The sequence below is a fragment of the Cavia porcellus genome, unplaced genomic scaffold (assembly GCF_034190915.1).
Source record: "Cavia porcellus strain 051 isolate PalLab524CR breed Dunkin Hartley unplaced genomic scaffold, mCavPor4.1 scaffold_2, whole genome shotgun sequence".
Classification (NCBI taxonomy): domain Eukaryota; kingdom Metazoa; phylum Chordata; class Mammalia; order Rodentia; family Caviidae; genus Cavia; species Cavia porcellus.
Window position 1 is genome coordinate 107,925,945 of NW_026947485.1, and position 23,878 is coordinate 107,949,822.

A 23,878-nucleotide genomic window follows, 5' to 3' on the forward strand; every position below is an offset into this window, starting at 1 on the left:
ACCATTGGAGGCTGGGGCGGCCCCGCCCGCTAGGGTGAAGGTGAGAGTCTCCTCTGATCTCAGCGGGCAGATTTCACTGATCTGTTCTTGGCACCGTCTTGTGATTTCTTGCTCTGTCAGAATGGCTCCGCCGTCAGTGTTTGCGGAGGTTCCTCAAGCCCAGCCTGTACTGGTCTTTAAGCTCACTGCCGATTTCCGGGAGGATCCCGACCCCCGCAAGGTCAACCTGGGAGTGGGAGGTGAGTATGCATTGCCCTAGAGTGTGAACCGCGTGGCAGGGGAGCTGACCTGACCCGCAGCTCCGTGGGAGGGACGAGGCTGGGCATGGTGTTGCCTGCAGAAGAGGATCTTGGAGAGAAAGCAGGATCCACGGGGATTTCATGTAACCTGCCGATTCTCTTCCCTGGGAAGAGATGTGATCAAGGTCACATATAATAAGTTTAGCAGCCAGGACACAAACTCAGTCTTTCTGAATCTCTATCCTGTGTTCTTCGGTAGTACATCCTTCCTAAGCAGCGGGGCGGCCAGGGATTGTGAAAAGAGGGAGGAAAATAGTAAGCCTGATAGGCTTTGGGTTCTTTAGCTAGGATGTAGTCAAGTAAAACTGTTAACTGTACAGATCTGTGATCTGGATTTATCAGGTACCTTATTAAATGCTGTGAGGATTGGTTTTGACCTCCACGGTTTAAAAATCAGCAGAGACATTTGTAGGAAAATGAGTATAACTGGAAAAATGTAATATTATGTGAAGTAAATCAGATATACAAACGTATAGTGCCTTTCATTTGAGTAAGGCAAAATACAAATAAACACTGGGCAATAGATCTTATCCAGGGAACTAAAGGGGAAGGGGAGGGTGGGAAGGGAAGGGCAAGTAAAAAGATTTAAGATGTGTCAGGTATTCATACCAAATAGCCACAATGAATATAAACATTGATTGTCTTAAACATGAACTAAATAATAATAATAATGGCAATGAAAAAAGGGATATAGAGATGGAGGCAGGTGAAGGGGAAATAAAGAAGATGTGTTGTACACATATGTCTACTCCCTAAGATGAATGTAAACAATGTACAGTAAACATGTTCCAATAAAAAATCAGCAGTCATTACCCTACCGAAGAGATGTGAAGTGCTTCCGAGATGTGTCAATGGTGCTTGGAGGTATCACGAAAAGATGGCTGTGGCTTTCACAGAGGTGGTAGGAATAGGTAAAGGTGCTGAAATGGAGCTTGCTTTCCATGCGTCTTGTATTCATTTCCTGAGTGTATTTCTTTGGCTTGGGACAGCTCAAAGGGTGGGTTCTGTTTACTCATCTACCAAGAAGAATATTTGTATTAGAGAATCCTTTTAACTCTAACCTTCTCTAGTGAATTTATAGTTACTATTGTCAGTTGGATGTTTCAAATCCTGCAGAAACTTCTTTTCTTTCTTTCTTTCTTTTTTTTTTTTTTTCTTGTTATCTCTTATTCAGTACTGGGGCCTGAAGCTGGGTCTTTTCACTGAGCTCCATTCTCAGCCCTTTTTTATTTTAAGACAGAACATCTGAAAGTTTCTAAATTGCCTAGGCTGGGCTTGAACTTGTGATCCTTTTGCCTCAGCCTTCCAGAGTGCTAAGGTTATAGGTGTGCATAATTATGCCTGGCTGGCACTTTTCCTCTGCTACTTACAAAGGCCAGCTAGGCAGATGAAAATGAGTTAGAATATTGTCCTGTACTAAGGGACAGGCTTAGAATAAAAGGACTAGAATTTTTTTCTTTTTTTTTGTACCAAGCATCGAACTCATGACCTCACACTTGCCAGGCAGGCACTTATGCCACTGAGCTAAATCTCCTGCCCTAGGACTAGAAATCTTGGAAGGAAGAAATAGAATTATTTTGTAGCTTTAAGTGACATATAGGGGATTCTGTATCAGGCTTCCCATAAGAATGTTTATGTCTGCACGTAGTACTTGTTTAAAAGAAAAAAAAAAACCTTCACCAAGAAGTATGGGGTAGGGTTAAGGAAAAAAGTCATTAAAAAGGATGATTAATTAAAGCTTGGTGATAGACATAAATGAACATAAATGGACTTAAGTGATATTCTCTTTTTTTTCTTCAGTACTGACAGTTGAACCCAGGACTTTTACTCAGAGCTAAATTTCCAGCATGCCTGCCCCCACTCCTTTTTAAAAGTTGAAGCAAGGTCTGGCCAAGCTGCTAAGTTACCAAATTACCCAGGCTGAGTTTGAATTTGCAGTCCTCCTACCTCCAACAGTGTTGCAATTACAGGGATGCACCACCTTCTCTCAGATTATCTATGTTTGAAAATTTTTATAATAAAGCATTAGAAAAAAAATAAGTCAGTATCACATTGTCTTGCCTGTGGAGGAAATGTGCTATTTTTAGTAGACAGCAGGGTCAGAGAAATACTGAAAGATTACCTCAAATTAAATCGGAAGGGTACCATTTAAACTCCTAATTTAAATCCAATCCAGAATCTCCAAGTGTTTCTTTATGGCCAAATAACTAATGAAGAACTAAATTAATGTCAATCTAAATATATCTTTTTAAAGGCCCAAATTTTATTGGCTCAGTCACCTTTGAACTGTCTTACAGGATTTTGGTGAAAATAAATACATTTAAAATACTTAGAACCAAGTCTAGCATATACGTTAGGAGTTATGTGTTGTAACACTAATAACTTGTAACACTATTCTTTTTTTTTTTTTTTTTGGTACCAGGGATCGAACTTGTAACCTTGAGCTTACCAGGCAGGCGTTTGTGCCACTGAGCTAAATCCCCAGCCCCTATAACACTATTCTTATTTTTGCTTTTCTTTGGATGAATCTCATGAAAGGTGTTGAATTAAAATTTCAGCTCAAGAATTTAAAAATCTGTAGTCCTAACACTTGGGAGGCTGAGACAGGAGGATCGTTGCAAGTTCAAGACCAGTCTGAGCTACAGAGTGAACTCAAGGCCAACCTGAACTGCACAGTGAGACCCTGTCTCAAAAAGACCAAATAATAATAATAATGATTATAATAATAATATAATAATTATTATAATAATATAATAATTGGTTCTGATATAAAATGCTCATGCAGAAAAAAAATTCTGTGCCAGTTCAGGCCCAAACTGATTCACTTAAGAATCACAGTCAGGTGGAATCATAGCTCAGGTGGTCATTTCAACTGTAATGGTGGCTTTGTCATGTTTTCCAGGAACCTAGGAACTATGAGCAAATAAATTATGCACGTAACCACAATTAATGATCACAGCAATTTTGTAAGGTTGTTTCTAAATATTATTGCTTAGAAGTAATGAAACAGAAGCCCAAAGAGAAAGTGCGATTTGCCCCAGATCATATGACCCTTAGGTGGAAAAACTGGTCCAGGCCCCAGGATCTCGTAGCCCACTCCTCCATTTGGGATGTGTGGTCTGGGGTCAGCCAGTGATATAGTGGAAAGAGCTAGAGAACCTAGGTACAGGCCCAGCTCTGTGGTCCACTGACATGACCTTGGGAGAGTTAACATCCTTGGGATTCAGTCTGTAAAATGAGAAGCCAGCACTGAATGACTTCTAAAATTGTACTACTTTAAGATTCAGCTCTACCAAGATGCTACTCCAAGATTCATTGGCACATTCCATGATTGAAGTGTAGAATAATAATTTCACTGGTCCCATCAATTGATTGAGGATCAAATGAATAATTATGTGTGAATGTAAACAAAAGGTGTTTTATATGTAAATGTTTTTAATCATCACTTATATAACATCTTTTTGTGAACGGCAGGTACTCAGATTAGGATCTAATTAGTAAAGAATAAAAATTCTTTCTCCAGCTTTTATATGTCCCAGCTTTACTTGTACATATTCCAGATTATGCCCTTTGTGAAGGAAATATAGTTACTAGTTTGGGAACTTCTCCCTCCCAGGTTAAAATAACACTGAATGGAGGGTAGAACATTTGTGGAATAAACTGTGACTGTAATCTCATTAGCTAATTCCTACTTGCAAAATCCCCACCTTATTGCTGTGGGGATTTCAATAGTTTCCTTGAGTTAGAACACAGCATCACATTTTTCCACTGCTAAGCGCAAAGCTTTCTGAGTTGATCATTTAAATACTTAAAGCTTCAGATTGACATGGCTTTAAGGGCAGGGACACAAGAGTTAACATGCAGCAAAAAATTTCACAAATGCTGGTCTAGTTTTTCATGTAAACTTTTTTTTTTTTTTAACCCCAGATAAAACTGCTTGTTTTAATGTTGTTTTTAATGTGGTTTCTTAGCATCTTCAAATAAGATCATTGGAAAGGCATGTTATATCAGATGTTCCTGAGGACCTTCCTCTATCCCCACAATCCTAACTGAAGAAGGATCGTAGCAGCATACCTGTCTGCACTCTTGCATGGATGAGGAAGGATGGAAGTCTGAGGAGGAAAATGAGAATGATAGGTGGATCGTTTATCTATGGTTTTCCATTCTTTCCTTTTGTAAATCAGGCCCATCTCTAACCTGCGTGACTCCTCTGAAAGGACCTACATTCAGGAAGGAGAGTAATGACGCATGGAGCTGGGAAGCGTACTGGTCAGAAGACTTCTGTCCCAGTCCCTTGGAGTTGCTCGCCTGAGGTTTTTTCTAGACCTCTCTTCCTCATAAAACAAACAAACAAACGAACAAACAAAAAACAAAACAACAACAACAAAAAAACACCTTTTGTGGATTCTTGAATTCAACAGTATCAGAACTCTTACTTATCTTTTTGATCTTAGACAGATTATGTAACTTTTCTGGCTTCGGTTTCCAGATCCATAAAACAGATACCACATCTATTTTGTGGGTGATTAAAATAATTAAATGAGTAAAAAAATGTAAAGTATTTCACACATTGCCTGATAAAGTATTTGATAGATCCTTGTAATTACTGTGGCTTCTGTGAACATCAGTGTCTAGAACTATGAAACCTTTTCATCCTGGATCTCTTTACTGAGTGCCGTTGGTCTTTTTCTCTCTCTCTCTTTTTTTTTTTTAATCTTTTTGAGACAGGGTCTTGCTGTGTAGTTTGGGCTGATTTGAACTCACTTTGTATCTCTGGCTGGTCTCAAATTTGCAGTGATCCTTCTGCCTCAGCCTCCCAAGTGCTGGGGTTATAGCCGTGTACCACTGGTCTTTTCTTTGTATTTTCTTTCTGTTCTATATTTACTGGGTCTACCACCACCAGGCACTCATCAGCCAATAGAGGGAGATGCTGAGATCTTCAACACCTCTTTCCTCGGCCCCACATCTGTTTATTTGGTTGTTGGGTTCTGTCTTTTCTACCACATAAGTCCATTTTGAATATCTCCTATTATCCATATTCCCTGGTCCCCTTATCTTAACTCAAGATTTTGTTATTTCCCCCTGGATAGTTGCAGCAGCCTTCTGATTTAACTATCTGTCTCTGTTCTCTCCAGTTTATTTTCTGTGAGATCATTCAGATGATTCTGTTAGAATGTGAGGCTGTGTAAATCACTATTTTACTTTAGTACTTTAGGGTTCCCATTAAAATGCAAGTTCCTTAGAAGAGACTGAGAGACCGAGCCACTCCCTACTTCTCCTTCATGGGTCCTACTTCCAAGCCTTGAAAACGCAAATCCTCAAAACCACCGTGCTCTGCAAGCTTTTGGGACCTTGCGCAAGTGTTCTGTCTACAATGCCCCTTTGTCTATCTCTTATATAAGGAACTGTCAACAGTGTTTGTTTGTGGAGGGCAGAATTTGGGGCAAGTGTGGGATATAGGAATAGGGAGATACAAACATATCACCTGTCAGAACACTTAATGATAAGATATATTCATAATATATAAGTCAAAAAAAATGTTGAAACTCCTGTGTACAGTGTGATCCATATTTATAAAAGAGTAAAACCACAGAAAATAAAACTTGTAAGATTTTCATGCACCTTGTCTCAGTGCTTAGATTACATGTTAATTATAATGTTTATTATTTGCTTTGTACTTTTCTAAATTTATTTCATTTTATATATTTACTTATTTTTGCAACTGGGATCAAACTCATGACCTCGTGCTTGCCAGGCAGATGCCTAAGCCACTGAGCTAAATCTCCTGCCCGATTTTTCTAAATTTCCTACAGTTAATGTGTTGTTTGATAAGCCATAACTACTCTCCCAAAATGTGATTTTTTTAAAAAAGCCATGGATTAATGTTGGCAGAATCAACAAGGACCACTAAAATTTTGTTTCATCTTCCAAATCCATCTACACATTCAAGCCAAGAGGCAGACGACTCCTGTGAGGAATACTATTTGGAAAAAATTTTGGCTGGAGTGCAAGCAAAAGCAGCTGTCTTCAAAAGCTATAATACCAACATATCTGTAGAATAGTATAAATACCAGTAACAGTATGATTCAACCAGACTTAAAAATGCTTACCACAAGGTGAGATTAAATGTTGCAAAATAGATAATTTAGATCAATAAAAGGATGAGGCAGATAAAGTGGATGAACAAAATAGTAAACATGAGCTGACGTCAAAATACTGAGAAGACCAATGTGTTCAAGTGGATCCTTGGGTGACTGTATAACTGATTGCTGGATTTTTTAGTTACAGGATGTTCACTTACCATTTGTCCTAGAAGGAGGAGGAGGAGGAGGAGGAGAATATTCTCCCATACCCCTCTCTTTCTGTGTTTGTGTTTGAAGGTGCAGAGTTTTTGTGAAGTAGCACCTAGAACTTTCTGGAACTCTTTTGGAGACACACAGGAGGAAGAAGATTGATGGGCATAGGGAAATGTTTTACATTTAGAAATATCACCTGTTTTACATTTAGAAATACTTTCTATGAAAACACTCATGAATGTGCATAGAGATATAAACATTTATCACAATGTTTGTAGTAGCAAAAAACTGAAAGCGGTAGAGACCTCAGTGCAATACCAAGATCAACATAGTATTTATAAAATTCTTTACTTCACAGGGTACATTCCCTTCCACACTCTCATTTGATCAGGCTCTGTGATGTGATAGGTTTATTTCAGCATTCAACTTTTTGGAGGGCCTGTATTAAAAGCTTAAGTTCCATGAAGAGAGAAACCATGTCTTCCTTTTGTTTGCTCAGCTCTTAGCCCAGGGCTTGGTCCAAAGTAGGTGCTCAACAAGTGAATGCACTTTACTTCAGTTTCCATCACTGTTCTATTTTGACCAAGACGTGGTAGAACTCTTTGTTCCAAATTCAAAACTCCTACTTGGACAAAGCTTGAGACTTCTCTATCTTTTCCATGTTCAGCTTACCGTACAGATGATTGCCAGCCCTGGGTTTTGCCAGTTGTGAGGAAGGTGGAGCAGAAGATTGCTAATGACAGTAGTATCAACCATGAGTACCTGCCCATCCTGGGCCTGGCAGAGTTCCGGACACATGCGTCTCGCCTTGCCCTTGGGGATGACAGCTCAGCTCTCAAGGAGAAGCGGGTGAGTTGTTTTCTCTTTAAAAACCATGAAAAATGAATTTGTGGCAATATTGTAAAAAAAAAAGAAAAAAAAAAAACCATGAAAAGAAAATAAAGAAGAAGGAGAAGGATGGGGGGAGGAGGAGGGAGGAAGGAAGAGGGGGAAGAGGCTGTGAAAAAAAATCATGAAAATACAAAGAAGTTGAAAATTCAAATTGAAAATTCAGATTTTCAAAAGGTGTGCATGACTTCATCCCCCCAAAATCAAAAGCCATTACTCTAAATGTTCTCTGAAGGCTTTGCCAGTCTAATATTATTTAATGCTTCTGGCCTTGATCTCAACATTTCTCAGTTATTTATTTGTGTTACACCTGGAGATGTGTACAAGATTAATATGTGTGCAAGCAGATACAGCTTGAGGGGCTGTACGTGCAGGAAGTGTCTGAGGGGCAGATTCTGAGTGTTGTAGGAATTCAGAGGGGAGGGAGGCCCATGAGGGCCACACATGGGATTTGAACTGAGCCTTGGAGAATAGTGAATGTGGCTTGTTTTCGACTCCCTGTACATTAGGATTATGGGAGTGTGTGTTGGGGTGGGGGGGTCTGTAAACTAGTCCCCATGAACCCTGGCCAATGCAATCAAGCCAGAATCTTGGAGGGTACCAGCTTTCCTCTTCCCTTCCCCTTTTTTTCTCCCCTTTTCCTTCCCACCATGGATTTGCTTTTTAAAAACTCTCCAGGGGATCCTAAGTACAACCAGGTTTGAGATCAATGAAGTACAAAAGGGTAAATGGAAGGGTACGCTTGTCTAGTGGGGTGAATCCAGGGACAGAGTTGGTTCCTAGGTAAGTCTAGGTGGTAAAGAGATCCGCCTCGTTAGAGCTGGGAACCTGTTGGACAGATGAGACAGGCTGAGTTTAGCAATCAGGGCAGAGGAAGCCAGTTAAAGGTTTGAACAGCAGTTACCCAATAAGTGTTGTTTGAAGAAGATAACTGAGGATAGATGGGTGTTAAAGAAAAGAGCTCAGGTTTTTCCGATAGTCCAGTGAGATGTTGGGCAATTCTAAGCAGTTGCCCGTGTCATTCCCCAGCCATGCTGTAATGCAGCCTGCAGTTCATGCATTGAAGGAGAATCTGAGGTCTTCACATGCGGCTTCTAGTGGATGTTTTCCTGTTGCATGTTACCCAGATACTCAGATACTCTGATAAACAGAGCTAAAGGGCAAAATAGAGGTCACAGTTATGTGTGACACACAGCACCAGGAGGCTCAGGTGAGGGTTGTGGAATGCAGGTCAGTGATTTAAGTAATTGATTAGGGCTTTGATTGTCATGCAACACCAACATGCCTCAAGAAACTAAAGGCGTGCAGGTAAAGATGTTAAAAATATATAAATTAGGGATCATGTTGGGAAGTTACTGTGAAAAGCAGTGTTCTCCTGGAGAAAGAGGCCTAATAAAATTTGAAAGTGAGGAATTTTGACAGCTGGGTGTTTATTTCCTTGGACACTAGAGATAAATTATTTGGAATTCTGTTGACAAATGAAAGCAGAATTTGTGTTGGAGAGCTTCTTTTTTTTTATTTAGATAGAATCTCACTGTGTAGTTCAGGCTGGTCTGAAACTACAGGCTGGCCCAGACTGACCTGGAACTCACAGTGATCCTTTTACCTCAGCCTTCCAAGTGCTGGGGTTACACGCATATATACCATCACACCTGGCTAAAACTGTCTTTCTCTCATTCATTAATTTTTTTAAGAGTAGGAAATTTATTGGGAAAAGGAATGGGGAATGGGACTAGCTCCTGAGAAACAAGAGGGTCCCAAACGGGTTGCCAACAAGCCCACTTCTCAAAGGACGTTTTACAGAGGGTTTTCTTTTTGTTATTTTTATTGTTTTGTTTTTTTTATGGTGCTAGAATTTGAACCCAAGGCCTATGGCATGTGTTCACTCTATCACCCCGCTGTTGTGAGGTTTTGATGCTGTAATACAATGGGAGGGTTTAGCATAGAGCAGGCACAAAGCAAGTTCTTACTTTGCTAATATCGTCTGACCTCAGTCTTATTCAGCTGTCACTCTCATCTTTTTCAGGTAGGGGGTGTGCAGTCTTTAGGAGGAACAGGTGCACTGCGAATTGGAGCTGAGTTCTTAGCCCGATGGTACAATGGAACAAACAACAAGGACACACCCGTCTATGTGTCCTCACCAACCTGGGGTGAGTCTGTCAGCTGTGGTGAGAGAAGCCAGAGAGTTATCTTCATGATGCTCTGTGGTCACATGAAAAATGTAATGTAGCCTGGGAACAGCTGAGCTTTGGGAGTAGTTTGAACACACATTTTTTTGGTCTGTGTTGAAAATCCCCAGAGGAGGCATAAAATGTAGATGCAGGAAGTACCACTGTCATAGGATATGTTTGGAATTAATGTAACTGGTTGAACTTGTTCTTGGTTGCAGTCGTTTCTTTGTTTTTTAACCTGTAATCTTTTTGTTCATTTATTTATTTATTTAAAAGAATAAAACAAAACAAAATAGAATAAAGCAAATTAGAACAGAACAATATAAGTGATATAGGACTTTAAAACAGGACAACAGGAAATCAACAATGGCTACCATATGTCTTTTATTTTCTTCAGAACAGCTTTCCATACTATCACACACAATAAAGTAAAACAAAACAGAACAAGACCAATCAAAATAAAAGAATGAAAGCATTATAGGACTTCAAAACAAGATAATAAGAAATCAACAGTGGTTACCATAAGACATCCCGTTATCTTCAAAAAGTTATACCCAAAGATTTTAAGGGAAGAGACACTATGGTAACTACTATTATGTCGAGATTATCTTGTGGTGAAACACTATTTTGCTTAAATGGCTATGTTTTGACCTGCGCTGTTTTGTTGTTATGCCCTCTTTTTTTTTTTTTTAATCTCAATCTCCTTTTTATTATCTACTTTTTCATTTTTATCCTTTTAATTAAGGGAAAAATAAATAAAAAATAGCAGGATATATTATAGTAATCCACTTTGATTTCCTATTAACTTGATTTGAAACTCTGTATTGCTCTCACCATCTTGTTTTGACTGATTTTCCTCTATTCTGTTATACTTGATAGTACCAAGTTTGAAAGTATAGGCAACAACTATGAAGACAATAAGATTCATTGTGATGCCCATTCTGGTTGACTATTATCTTCTTTTGAAGTCCTCTAATGTCTCCAATGTTTTGGTTTTATTGGTCTTATTCTTTACTGTTTTGTTCAATTTTATTATAACTGATGATATAGGCAATTCTTTTTAAGATAACAAGAGGCGTTATGGTAACCATTGTTGATCACCTTGTATTTTGTTTTTACATTATGTATTATGTCCATCCTTTTGATTTGACTGACTCTGTCCTGGTATGTCACATTTGGTTTTACTTTCTTCAAAAAAAAAAGTAATAAGAACAGTGGGAGTAGTGAAACCCAAGATGTGCAATTGTCATTGTACGGAAGAAGGGAGGGGAGAGTTCTCTGGGGGATATAACTGTATGTATATTTGGGTGTGTAGGATGGATAACCATATTGCTGAGTTTTGTTGGATCATTGAACAAAACTGTTTGCAGTCTCACTGTTTGAAGGTCCCCTCTGTATGCTTTAATTTTGTAACTTCAACAACTATTTCTAAGATGACAATATGTAATTAACTGGTGATTTCCTACTGTTTATTTTTTCTGAAATTCTGTATAACTTGTACCCTTTTTCTGTTTTTTTTCCTCCTTAAATAAAATTAAAAAAAAAAGAAAAAAAATAGCTGCCCATACCATCAGATACAGTAAAATCTAACAAAACAAGATGGAATAAAACCAAACCTAACAAAATTATGAAACAATACAAGAATTCAAAACAAGATAATGGGAAATTAACAGTAGTTACTACTTTCCCTTTTTAGACGTTTCCTCCCCTGTCACTTTTATAATATCTGTTATGCTTTTTGGATTCCACTAACTCCTTCAGTTTTGGGGCTGGGGATTTAGCTCAGCGGCATAAAGCGCCTGCCTTGCAAGCAGGCAGTCGTGAGTTCGATCTGGAATACCGATAAAAAGGAAAAAGACCAAAAAAACCTCCTTCAGTTTTTTATGCTAGAGAGATAATTCAGTGTTCACTCGTATGAGTCCAAACCATTTCACCCATAAGCATGATCTCTAGTTGCATCTATTTCCTACAAGAACCTTGAGATGTTCCTAATTTATAGCTGGGTAGCTTTCCATTGTATGAAAGTACCGTATCTTTCTTATCCTTTCTGGGGTTGATGGGCAAGTTACCCTTGCTTTTTTCTGGTCTTCTGTCGTGTGGAACAATTGTTTTTTCTCCTTTAATTTTCAGTGTAGGAATTTCCTTTCAAGTTAAATATGTTTCTTGTATACAGTTTAATGATGGATCTTGTTTCTTGATCCACTTTCGCTGTTTCTTTTTATTGCTGAATTGAGGCCATCTCCATTAATGTTTACAACTGGCATACATTGGTTCATCTCTGCCATGCTTTCCTCCTGCTGTTCACCCTCCACTTTTTCCTTCATTCAGTTGCCTGTCCTGTTTGGCCATCTTTCTCTGCTGCTGTTCCTGGAACCATGGTCATCTTTGTCTCTCTCTAGAATATCCGTCAGCATTCTCTGTAAGATTGGTTTGATGGTCATGAATTCCTTCAGTTGTTCTTTATCATGGAAGTATCTTATTTTCCCATCAATTCTGAAAGACAATTTTGCACTATACATTGATCTGGGTTGGAAGTTGTTTTCTTTCAGGATTTGAAAATACTTCACTCCAAACTATTCTTGACTTGATCATTTGTGTTGACAAGTCTGCTGTGATTCTGATGGGTTTTCCTTTATAGATGATCTGTTTCTTTTCTGTAACAGCTTTTAATATTCTGTCCATGTATTGAATTTCTGGGATCTTGATTATTATATATCAGGGTGTAGATTTATTTTGGTTATGGCTAGTCAGAGTTCTATATGCCTCGCTTATCTGTATGCCAGATCCTTTTTCCATTTTGGGGAAGTTTTCTGCTATTACTTCTGTAAATAGTCTTTTTATTTCATTTGTGTTGACTTGCTTTTTCATTGATACTTATCACTCTTAAATTATTTTTCTTTGTTCTTCTTGCAGCTGTTGAATTGTTATTTCCTGGTTTCTTGTTATTTTTAAGAGATCTTTCCTTTCATGATCATTAGCTGTGATCCTCCCTTCAAGGCCTAAAAGTCTATCTTCAGTTTTTTTCAAGTGGTTTTGCCAGCTTTTGATCTACTTTTTAATTTCCTGAATATCTCTTTGAATCTGTTTCATGCATTGTAATTCCTTTTTATATTGTTCATTCAAAGTTTCCATCATTTTCCTCTTGTTTTTTATCTGTCTTCTTTAGATATGCTGAGCAATTCTTTGATTATGTTTGTGATTTATTCTTTTACCTCAAATATTATGTCTGATCTGATTACTTTTACAATCTCATGAAGTTGTTCCTTTACTTCAGTTGCTGTCTTCTCAGAGATTTCACGTGTGTAACTTCCATTTTCTTCCTTGTCTATAACCCCCAGATTTGTTCTGTGTGGGCTAGAGGTCTGAAATTGCCTTTTGCTCCTTTGTCTTGACATTCACCTGAGTTCCTCCCAACAAGCCAGTTGTGGGGTCCCAGGCGCTTCTTACGTTGGCTGCCCCTCTGTGGTGTAGGAGAATGGGATAGACACCAGAGTTTCTCTGAACCTAGGTTCCTAGGGAGGTGGCATGGCATAGGGTGGGCTTCTTCAGACCCATGCAGCTATACTGAGGCTTCCCTGATGGCCAGGGGTACATGGTGGTGGGACTGCTTCTTCTCTCAGCCTGCGTGTTTACACCAGGACTGCCCCAATGGTAACAGGCACATAGGGGTGTGTTTGTCTGATTCTCCTGGTAGGCGCTAGCTGCCTAAAGGAAGCAAGGTGGCCTGTGGGAGCATGGGGCATAATTGGCTGTGCCGGCTGCCTCCTTTTTTTTTTTTTTTTCGTGGAAAATTTGTTTTTTTAATTTTTAAAAGTGTATTTATTTATTTTAACCTCTAACCTTAAGGTCAACATGACTACCCAGTGGATATTGAGCCTTTGAGGGCTGTGAAAGCTGATTCTTAGCCTTTGTAGTTATGCTATCTAGTGTTTGTTCAGAGCACTTAACATTTTACTGCTTTGCTTACAGAGAACCATAATGGTGTATTTGCTGCAGCCGGTTTTAAAGACATTCGGACCTATCACTACTGGGATGCAGAGAAGAGAGGACTTGACCTCCAGGGTTTCCTAAATGATCTAGAGGTAGGTGCTTTAGAAGAAAAACTAAAGAAATTCTATGGTACCAGGGCCAGCAAGGAAAGTCTTTGGATAAGTTGATACTTGAAAGTCTGAGATACCTTGCCCAAAACAGATGGTAGATTTTGAAATAGCACGTGAGAAAGAGGTTGCATAAAAGAAACGTACGAGAGTGCTAAGAATATGGTGGCCCTTTGCTCTTTCCACTGACCTGTTTGCTGCTGACTGTCTCTTGTTCCAACTGTCAAAGCTGATATAGCCTCCTCCTCCTCAGAATGCTCCTGAATTCTCCATCATCGTCCTCCATGCTTGCGCACATAATCCAACTGGGACTGACCCAACTCCGGAGCAGTGGAAGCAGATTGCTTCCGTCATGAAGGTAACTGCTCGTCCAGAACAGCTCTAAAAAATAGCATGTATTAGTCCATGTATTCAAAAACAAAACATGTTTGCTGTAGAATTTGAAAAATTGAGAAAAGTACAAAGAACACAAGTGTAAACTATAAATTCTGTTACCAAAAGACAATTTTTTGTTTTGTTTTCGTTTTTGTAGTACTAGAGATTGAACCTAGCACTTTAACACTGAGCCAGTCCTTAAAATTATTATTTTGCAACAAGGTCTTGCTAAGTTGCCTAGGCTGGGCTTGTATTTGTGATCTTCTTGCTTCAGCCTCCTAAGAATGCTAGGATTACAGGTGTGTGCCACCACACCAGCTGAAAGACAGTTAAAAGTTTTATCAGATAGAATGTTAGGCCTAATGTATGCATGCATATATGTACCTTTGTGGAATATGAAAAAAAAAAAAATATATATATATATTATTTATATAGGACTGTTCTTTCTGTTTCATAGCACTTTACTTGAGCTTCTTTATATACAGGCCACTTAATGTTTTATAGTATCATTTTTCATGCTATATTTTATTTCTTTCTCAGAGGTGGCATTTTAGGACTGGGTAAATCAGTTAATGGACATTTAGTGTTATTTCAGATTTCTTGATCTTATGAATAATTATATAATAAAACTCATTTTTATTTCTTTGGGATAACTTTGTAGATTGGCATTTCCAGCTCTAAATGTTTTTATTCTCCATTAATGTGTTCATAGAATACTTACTGAAAAACTACTGCATACTGGGTACCATGGAAATACAACAGTGGACAAAGCAGACGTAGTCTGTGCCCCTCAAAAGTGCACAGTGTGTTGGGGAGAGTGATGAGAATGAGAGCAGTTATGATACTGTGAGATGCTGAGTTAATGGGTCCTCTAGGGTTTATAACCCAGACTTTGGAAAGTGAATGGAGGTGGTGCTGGTGGTAGCAGCGGCTTCTCTGGAAGTAGGAGGTATGGTGTGCCTTGTAAGAAGCGAAGGAGTTAAGAAGGAATTGGCTGATGGTGGCTGGCAAGGACAAAGGGCAGAGCCATTGTTAGGAGTCCTGAGCAGTGAACGTGGCCCATGTAAGAAAGCGAAGGTCAGTCTTGGATTTTGAGGAAGCTGGGAGAGTGTGAATGATGTGGCTACAGGGTAAACAGGGCCCTGCCTGTGCCAAGGTTTGGGATTTCATTCCTAAGCAGTAGGAGCCACTGAATTCTCTGATGTCAGGTAGTGCTATGAGTGTACATGCTTTGTGTTAAGGTCACCCAAACTACACAGAGGGGCATGAATCAAAGAGGCAAGATTAGACAAGCTGTGACAGCAGTTGGGAGGTTGTTGTTGCCATCGTGTAAGAGCTGACAGTGACCTGAATGAAGAAGCTGGCAGCCAGGGAGGTGAAATGGGAAAGGATCCTAGAACTCGCAAGAGACAGTGCTGGTCAGACTGGGGCTGTGATTGAATGTGGGGACAAGCTGCAGAGCTAAGAGTCAAAGTGTACTCAGGTCTCTGGCTTGGACATTTCAGGAGGGAAGCGGGGAGCTATTCAGAGAGATCACCTAAAAGTGAGCGCAGACTCATGCAGGCAGCACTTTGATGAAAGGAGAGTGATGAGAAACTATGGGTGCCTGCTTTCTCCTGAGGAACTGCCAGGTGGTCTTGGGAGCGCAGTCCTCACTTGACTAACTTGTCACACCAAGAATCTGTGGAGAAGCAGCTATTAACATAGGACAGTCTTTCCCTGCCTCAGAAATAAGTCTTGTTGACAGAGCTGCAAGTTGACATCTGGACAACATACTGTTAAAAAGTGAGGTTTACCCAGCTATGGTAGTGCATATCAGAGTAATCCAGCACTCAGGAGCTAAGGCAGGAGGAGTATATGAATGTGAGACTAACCTGGGCTACAGAGGGAATTCAAGGTCAACATGACTACATAATGAGACCCTGTCTCAAAATAAAAAGTGAGATTGACTGAAACACACATTTGTTGGTTGGTATTCAGTGGAACAATTAGTTGGGTGGTTGGACACGATACGGACAAGAGGAGAAAGGTTCAATGTTAGAAATTCCTTCCAGGAGCCAGCTGGGGACGGGAGGCTGGTGTCCAACGTTGGTTCCAGCAGGATTTCTTGCTCTGACTTGCTTTCCTTCCTTGCAGCGCCGGTTTCTTTTCCCCTTCTTTGACTCAGCCTATCAGGGCTTCGCATCTGGAGACCTCGAGAAAGATGCCTGGGCCATTCGCTATTTTGTGTCTGAAGGTTTTGAGCTCTTCTGTGCCCAGTCCTTCTCCAAGAACTTCGGGCTCTACAGTGAGTGCTCCATGGAGTTGTGACCCTGCCTCCCTCCCAGCCCCCTATCAGTAGCTGAGCCTGATTCTCCCCTTCTCTTTAGATGAGCGAGTAGGGAATCTGACTGTGGTTGGAAAAGAATCTGACAGCATCCTGCGAGTCCTTTCCCAAATGGAGAAGATTGTGCGAGTTACTTGGTCTAATCCTCCTGCCCAGGGAGCACGAATTGTGGCCTCTACCCTCTCTGACCCTGAGCTCTTTAAGGAATGGTAAGAACAGGGTCTCACTATGTAGTCAGAACCCAGTGGGTGCAGATCTATAATTATTCCATTGCATCTAACTTAGTCTCTTCTTTGTTTCCTTCTTTTTTTTTTTTGTTTTACTGGGGATTGAACCTAGGGCATTGCATGTGCTATACCAGAGTTATAAGCCCCAGTCCTTACCAGTGTTTTTGGAGGTGGGGTGAGGTATAGGGGAGGGAGACTGGGGACTATATAGCCTTTGCAATGAATTACAATCCCCAGCCTTTTAATAGATTTTTTAAGACAGGGTCTGACCAACTTGCCAACTCACCCAGGTTGGGCTCCACCTTGTGTGATCTTTTTGCTTCCACTTTCCAGAGCTGAGAACACTTTTTTAAACTCTTCGAGTCTCAGATATTTCTGTAAGGTAGCGCTCATTCCAACCTCACATACTTGCAGCACACCTGGAACTGGGAGGAGGCCTCAGTGGTTGGTAGTTTCCCCCACTCTCCTGCTCTGTGCTCTTCTTCCCTTTAAAGTGGGAAACATAGGAAGGAATTTCTGCCAGAATAAAATACCCAACTTAACGAAGCATAATTTTTGGACTTTTTGTTCTAATTTTTAATTTTCACATACAGTAGACCTCCTTATCCACAGGGATGTATGCCAAGACCTTTAGTGGATCCATGAAACAACAGATAGCTTCAAACCCTATCTGTATTGTTTTTTCTATGCATACCTATACATACCTATAAAGTTTTTATTTATAATTAGGATTAAGAGATTAATAATAACTAGTAAAATAATTACAATGATAGTCTACAGTAAAAGTTACTTAAAACTCATGAATTATTTATTTCTACAATTTTCCATTTAATATTTTTACATGATGGTTGACCACAGGTAACTGATCATGGGAAGTGAAACTATAAGCAAGGAGAGAGCTACTCTATTTTATTTTAAAACTGAGTCATTTCTATGTAGTAGCTGTTTTACAATCTCTAATTTGGGCTGACAAAATACATTATCATGCATATCAGCACCTTCATGAAGCCTCAGTGCAAACACTAGTGGTGTTTTCACCATTGTACCCAAGATTAGCTCTAGATTCAGTGAATTTAGTCCTTGCCTTCTGCCCACTTAAAGTCTCTGGTCTGCCCATTTCCCCTTTCAGGTATCCATGTGATAGGCAGGTTGTGATTCCATTTTCAGCTTATAGTTTTAATTACAGTTCTTTTAGTTTTTGCTTTTTTGGTTTTTTTGAGACAGGGGCTCACTGTGTAGTTAAAGCTGGCCTTGAATGCACTGTGTATCCTGGATTAAACTAAAACTTGTGGAGATCCCTTGAGAGCTGGGATTACAGATGTGCACCACCATGTCTAGCTAAATTATAGTTCTTAAGCCTATGTTTTGGGGTACCGACCTTCCTGTCTGGCCTGGTATTTATGTGACTGCCCATGTTTCAGGACAGGTAATGTAAAGACAATGGCTTCCCGGATTCTGACCATGCGATCAGAACTCAGAGCACGATTAGAAGCCCTCAAGACCCCTGGGACATGGGCTCACATCACTGAGCAGATTGGCATGTTCAGCTTCACTGGCTTGAACCGTAAGTGGTCCATACCTCCTCGACATGTGTTTCTGAATAGCAACAGTCCTCTCAGTCACTGGTCACAAGCTCACCTCTTACTATTGCCTAATTGGTCTGCCATTACTTTGGACCAGGGCAAGCTAGGTTTTCTGTCTTCCTATCTTCTCAGCCCCTTGGGTCTATTCCACTGACTCACAACCGAGACATTTTCATTTTTATGGACTGAGAAATGGCTTAGAGTGAGCCGGCAAGTTACAGGATTTGTAGCTTAGCACCTTGAGTTATGATTTTGAAGCTTTCATAAATTATCTGATGATTGTTTGGCCTCACCTTAGTCCTAAGTGTCAGTGTTATACATTATTATTCAGTAACTTAATTTCTTAACTATCTTTCCTAGTCTTCCTCAAAAAGAGGCTATGAAATTATCTTTCCATTTCATAAATAAGAACTTTGACAGCCATAATTAATGGTGATTAAAAGCCTGGTGGGGAGCTAAGTGTAATGATGGTCAGCTGTCAGCTGGGCATATCAGCTATCATTGCTCCCCTCTGATGATAAAGGATTCATTTATTTAATAAATAACTCTTCAGCACCTACAGGCCAAGCTGCTGTTAGCATGGTACAGATTGGCTGTCATTTGTGTGTCCAAGTGGCCCTAGAGAAGGATCCATTGCCTTGGATTGTAGATGGAACTTAAGTCACCAAAGGGTTACTGTGAATAGAGCCATCATTACAGTGCTAGTTTGAAGTGGGCTCAGAAAAAGTCAAAGGAAATAAATATAATTATGTAATAGAGATTGTAGTATAGATCCCTCAAAATGTTTTGCTATAGAATGAAGCCACCTAAGAAATTAAAGGAATTGTTTAGTTACCTGTAGGTGTCCACATGACTGTGGAATAATTAGTTGATTAAAATAAGGACAGTCATCCTTGTACAGCTGTAAAAATATTAAGTGTAATGGAAATGGACTTTAGTAGTAATATTGTAAAGAGTCATAAGATAGCTGTATCTTCCCACTATCCAGAGTAGGAAGTTAGTTTTATTATGAATTGAAAAATGGTAAGAGTAGACCTGTACCTAAACACTAAAGTTACATTCTTAATACTTCACATCATTTTATGCATTTTCCAAAAAAATTTTTGTTAGTGTATGTTTGCAGTACTCTAATGATTACATTCCTTGTGGGGAACTGGTCCATGTATATATTACGTCTTAATTCTTTTTCCCCTTCTGTCTCATTTTTTTCCCTTCATCATCTTGATCCCTTTCCCATTTAAGAAAGATCTGTCTACTTATTATCTTTTATTTTGCTTTTTATTTATATTTTTGGTAGCTCTTATTTAAAAAAGTATGCTATTTAAGCTTATGTTTTATTTATTTCACTTAATGTTATAGTCTCAAGGTGCATCCATTTTTCTACAAATGACTCATGGTTACCCTTTATGGCAGAGCAGTAGTCCATTATATGTAAATACCACATCATCTGTGTCCATTCATCTGTTAATGGTCATATGAGCTGCTTCCAATATTAGGCTATTGTGAACTGTGCTGCTATAAACACGAGTGTGTATGTGTCACCGTAAAATGATGTTTATAATTCTTTTGGGAAGATACCTAGAAGCAGAACAGCTGGATTGAATGCAGTTTGCTTTTTAAAAACAAGGTTTATTTATTTTTTTCCTCCCATCATTTTATTAGAAAAACATACAGAAAAGTTAAAAGGACTTGTACAGTGTTTAGGTAGGGACATACACCCACCATCTAGTTTCTGTAGTTCTCATGACACAGCATTTCCTTTATTACCTTTTTTTAAAGCAGGGACTTTTCAACAGAGTCCACAGATGTGCTTCAGAGGCTCTGTAAGCCCCTGGCATTAGAGTAAAAATTATACTTGTTCATACTGGCCTTTTTCTAGGGAAGGAGTTGGTAGCATTTACCAGCTTCCCAAAGAAGTAAAGAGGTCTTTTTTTTTTTTTTTTTTTGTACCGGGGATTGAACTCACGACCTAGTGCTTGCCAGGCAGGCACTTGTGCCGCTGAGCTAAATCCCTGGCCAAAGAGGTCCAATTTTTATTTAAAAAAAAACAAAGCTGAACCACAGTGGAACCTTGTGACAACAAAATGCCTGCCTCTGGGCCTCAAAATTTTGCAAACAGCAGTGTGTCTGGCTCTGCTGACATGAGATCTACATTATTTTCCTGGGTGACAATCACAGTCACACCCAGTCAAGGTGAATTGTAAAGCTAACTTTGTTTGCTTCTTGGAGGAGCACATTGCCGCTTTGAGTCCAGAGTGCAGGTTTGCCACTTCCATAGAGATACAGCATAGCATTGTGGCAAAGAGCCCAGATTCAGGCTTAAAGCCATACATCCACCAATTACCAGTTGTGTGACCTTGGAAGGCCATTTAATTTCTGTGTCTCATCAGTATAATGGGAATACTAAGGTTATTACCAAGATTACTGAGGTTGAGGTGCTCATTAGCATTGCCTGGCACATAGTGTCTGCTCCTTCAACTTTAGGATATTATTATCCTGTTCCTTTATACAGATAGTGTCTTCAGGGTGTGGAGTAGGCAGAAATCTTCTAGAATTCTGCTGTGGATTTACAGTGAAGCAAAACCACTTTCAGGTTTGTAGCGTGAAGGCCGTATAAGCAGTTGCTCCCTACCTCACTTGCTGTGCCACTCTGTACTCTGCACATTGAGCCCTTTCTGCTTCTGAGAGGGGGCACTAAGAGGTAAACAAAGACCTGCTGGTGCCAAGGCACAGAGGTCAGTGTATGGGATGTGATCAAAAAAATACAATGGATGTTTAATTTTTTTAAAAAAACTGTTATAGTAGAAAATGTATCATCACTAACATATTCCTGCTGGCTTGAACCACTCATGGTTCGTATGTTCCATTGGGCAGCATGGGACATTCCCACTGGGTGGTATAGGGGATAAGCAGGCAGGTTGGGAGGAGACAAAGGAACACTGTATAATCAGCTTTTCATATCAGCAGAATGCTTTTAGTCTGGTAGTTATTCTTAGTTGATAGACTGTGTTGGGGAATGCAATCTACAAGGTTTGGTTGAGAGGTAGCCTTGGACTAAATTGCATAACATAGTGATCTTCCTGAGAATTAGCAAGTTAACTAATCTACCATAATATAGTTAGTATATTTCTATTTGTCATATGAATGAAATAACTCTTTTTATTTTGCCTCTCTGTTAAAGGGAAAGAAGGGAAATCTTAACTCTATAGTCAGTGAACTGTCACCAGTTAAAAGATCCCTACTGCTCTGATTCTGTCTTGTTTTGGTTTTCAACAGCCAAGCAGGTTGAGTATCTGATCAACGAAAAGCATATCTATCTTCTGCCAAGTGGTCGGATCAACATGTGTGGTTTAACCACCAAAAATCTAGATTATGTGGCTACCTCCATCCATGAGGCAGTCACCAAAGTCCAGTGAAGCAGCAGCATCCAGTCTACACCACCAAAGTGTTCAGTGTCACATGTGTCCCTGCCTGCACAGACCTAGTGGTACATATCATGGATTAGAGTCCACTGGAGGACTACCCAATCTGCTTTGGGAACTGGCCTCTGTTTCAGCTGGTCCATGTGAAGAGAACATCCTTAAAAAGAATTGGGAGCCAGGGATTGGAGAATTTTGGAGGCCAGACAAATTAAGGTTTTTATTTAAGAATAAAGAACGTTTGATCACACGACATAGATTCCTTGCTAGAAGCAGGAGTGCTGCCCATGTTGCTCATGGATTTTGCATGTTGCTTGACTCTACCAAGTCTAGTCCAAAGGCCAAGTTATCTGAAGGAACCATTGTGACTGTTGGTGTTGACTGTGGCATTAAACTCATCATTTACACCTTGTCTCCTGTTCTTTCTGCATGGTTTTGTCCTTTGTCTGAAATTTTAATTCTTTGGGGTGACTGCAATAAGAAGTATTTACATCATGATGCACACAGGCATATTTACTTATTTAACTGGAACAAAAGTTTCATAAAATAGTATTTTCTCTTGCAATGTGTAGTACAGTCTTGTATTTCCTAGTATATTCTATTCTGTTTTGTTCTCTTTCACTAAATAAAATAAAATGCTGAACAAGACCCATTTTGTGATCTGTTAATGAGTTGTGACCCACAATTTAAAATGAAGAAAAAAGGCTTTAAAGGTATTTACTAGTGACTGAAAGAAGAACTAATGTACTTTCTCAGAATACAACTTCCTTTGGTGAAATAACCGTTGTCATCAGTCTGTGTCCATTTTCTGGGGTGGTCATTCTGAGACCAACAGTCTTACAAAACTTAAGAAACCAGCCGCATGGACTCATAGGAGGGACATCACTGGGGATTCAAACTACCAGCCCCTCCCGTTGTGTTTAGAGCACCTCCTAGTCTGTTGGAACAGTTATGGCCATTTAAATATAGATCACAGTTTGCAGTGTCAAGGGCAGTTTTGTAGTTCGGCAGCATGATTTGATGAGGTTGGGTTTTACTTGAGAGTGTCATTATTAGAGATTTTTTAAACATATAAAAGTTAATTTTTTATATTTTAATAGGATCTGCTCCATCGTAGGAGTCCTTTGGGTTATAACAGCACACATTTTAAAGTACAATTGAGGTCTTAGAAGTCACCAAGTGTAGCCTCTCTGATGAAACAGTGTCTTCCATATTGTCTCTGACTCAGCACTTTCAATGGTATGGCGGTAATGGCCCTTTAGATAATGAGGCATCCTGTGAGCCTTTGTTAAGGTCTTTTACTTTGAGCTGGAATTTATTCTACATTGGTCTTACTCTTTTAGACCCCCTTACTTCCACAGTCAGCCAGTAGGTCTCCTGGCATTTGTAATGGGCCTTTCGGATATAAAGAAGCAACAGTGAGTATTCCTGGTTTACAATTTCCCAGGTGGATCCATTCTGTCATTTAGTGTTTCGGCACAGCATAAGGTTTCCAGATTTTTCGACCATTGTACTGGCACTGTTAGTATATGACTGGACTGGGTAGGGTGGATGGATTGAAAGTGATCTGATGTTTTCTTGCCTTCTGTTCTTATTTCTGGTTCATCGACATTTGTTCTTCCAGCGTAAAGATGCTTGTCATTAGTAAGGGCAGGCAGTCAAGACAGAAGTTGAATGAGTCACCTTCTGTTAGTCTTCTATCATTTTCCCTAAACCACTGTTCTCCAGGAGGATGCCTGTCCTCCTCCTCAGGACCAAAACCAGGTTCTTGGGAAGCAAAATAGTTTATTAAAATTATTTTTGGCCCTTTAAACTTAAGTACTACCCAACAAATTCTTAGTTTTAAATTTCTTTTGTTATGGAGAATTTAATCTTTCTCTAGGGAAGTGTTAAAATAATTAAAAATCAAGAAACACTGCTTTAAACCTAACTGCCATGCCAAAGTGCTTTTTTCCTTTGTACGGAGGATCAAACTCATGACTATATGGTTGGCGCTTATGCCACTGAACTAAATCCCCAGCCCACTTTTTTAAAAACCCCAATATCAATGGAAATTTGGCCTCTTTAACTCCATTCTTACATGTTTTTGGTTAGCGTGATGCTCTGCTGTGTCTAGGGCTCTGTGTAAGTTTGGGGAAAAGTATAAGACTTCCACCATTGACCTGTGCCACCTACGCACAGTGGATCTAAGAGGTAG

General features: G+C 39.6%; 1 protein-coding gene across 1 annotated transcript; it reads left to right on the plus strand.

Moving 5' to 3' along the window:
* The first annotated feature begins 11 nt into the window (after positions 1-11).
* Got1 (glutamic-oxaloacetic transaminase 1) lies at positions 12-22,329 on the plus strand. Its single transcript, XM_003479785.5, has 9 exons — positions 12-239; positions 7,263-7,444; positions 9,510-9,633; positions 13,624-13,736; positions 14,005-14,109; positions 16,263-16,413; positions 16,496-16,661; positions 18,101-18,243; positions 21,539-22,329. Exons 1-9 carry the CDS (start codon positions 122-124, stop codon positions 21,676-21,678), a joined length of 1,242 nt encoding a protein of 413 aa, XP_003479833.1. The 5' UTR covers positions 12-121; the 3' UTR covers positions 21,679-22,329.
* The last annotated feature ends 1,549 nt before the right edge of the window (positions 22,330-23,878 follow it).

Excerpts from the sequence above, each read along its gene's own strand:
- Got1 (XM_003479785.5), top strand. The coding sequence starts at position 122 with ATGGCTCCGCCGTCAGTGTTTGCGGAGGTTCCTCAAGCCCAGCCTGTA. Across the intron at positions 9,634-13,623 it reads TGTGTCCTCACCAACCTGGG|AGAACCATAATGGTGTATTT; the intron begins GTGAGTCTGTCA and ends CTTTGCTTACAG. Across the intron at positions 13,737-14,004 it reads GTTTCCTAAATGATCTAGAG|AATGCTCCTGAATTCTCCAT; the intron begins GTAGGTGCTTTA and ends CCTCCTCCTCAG.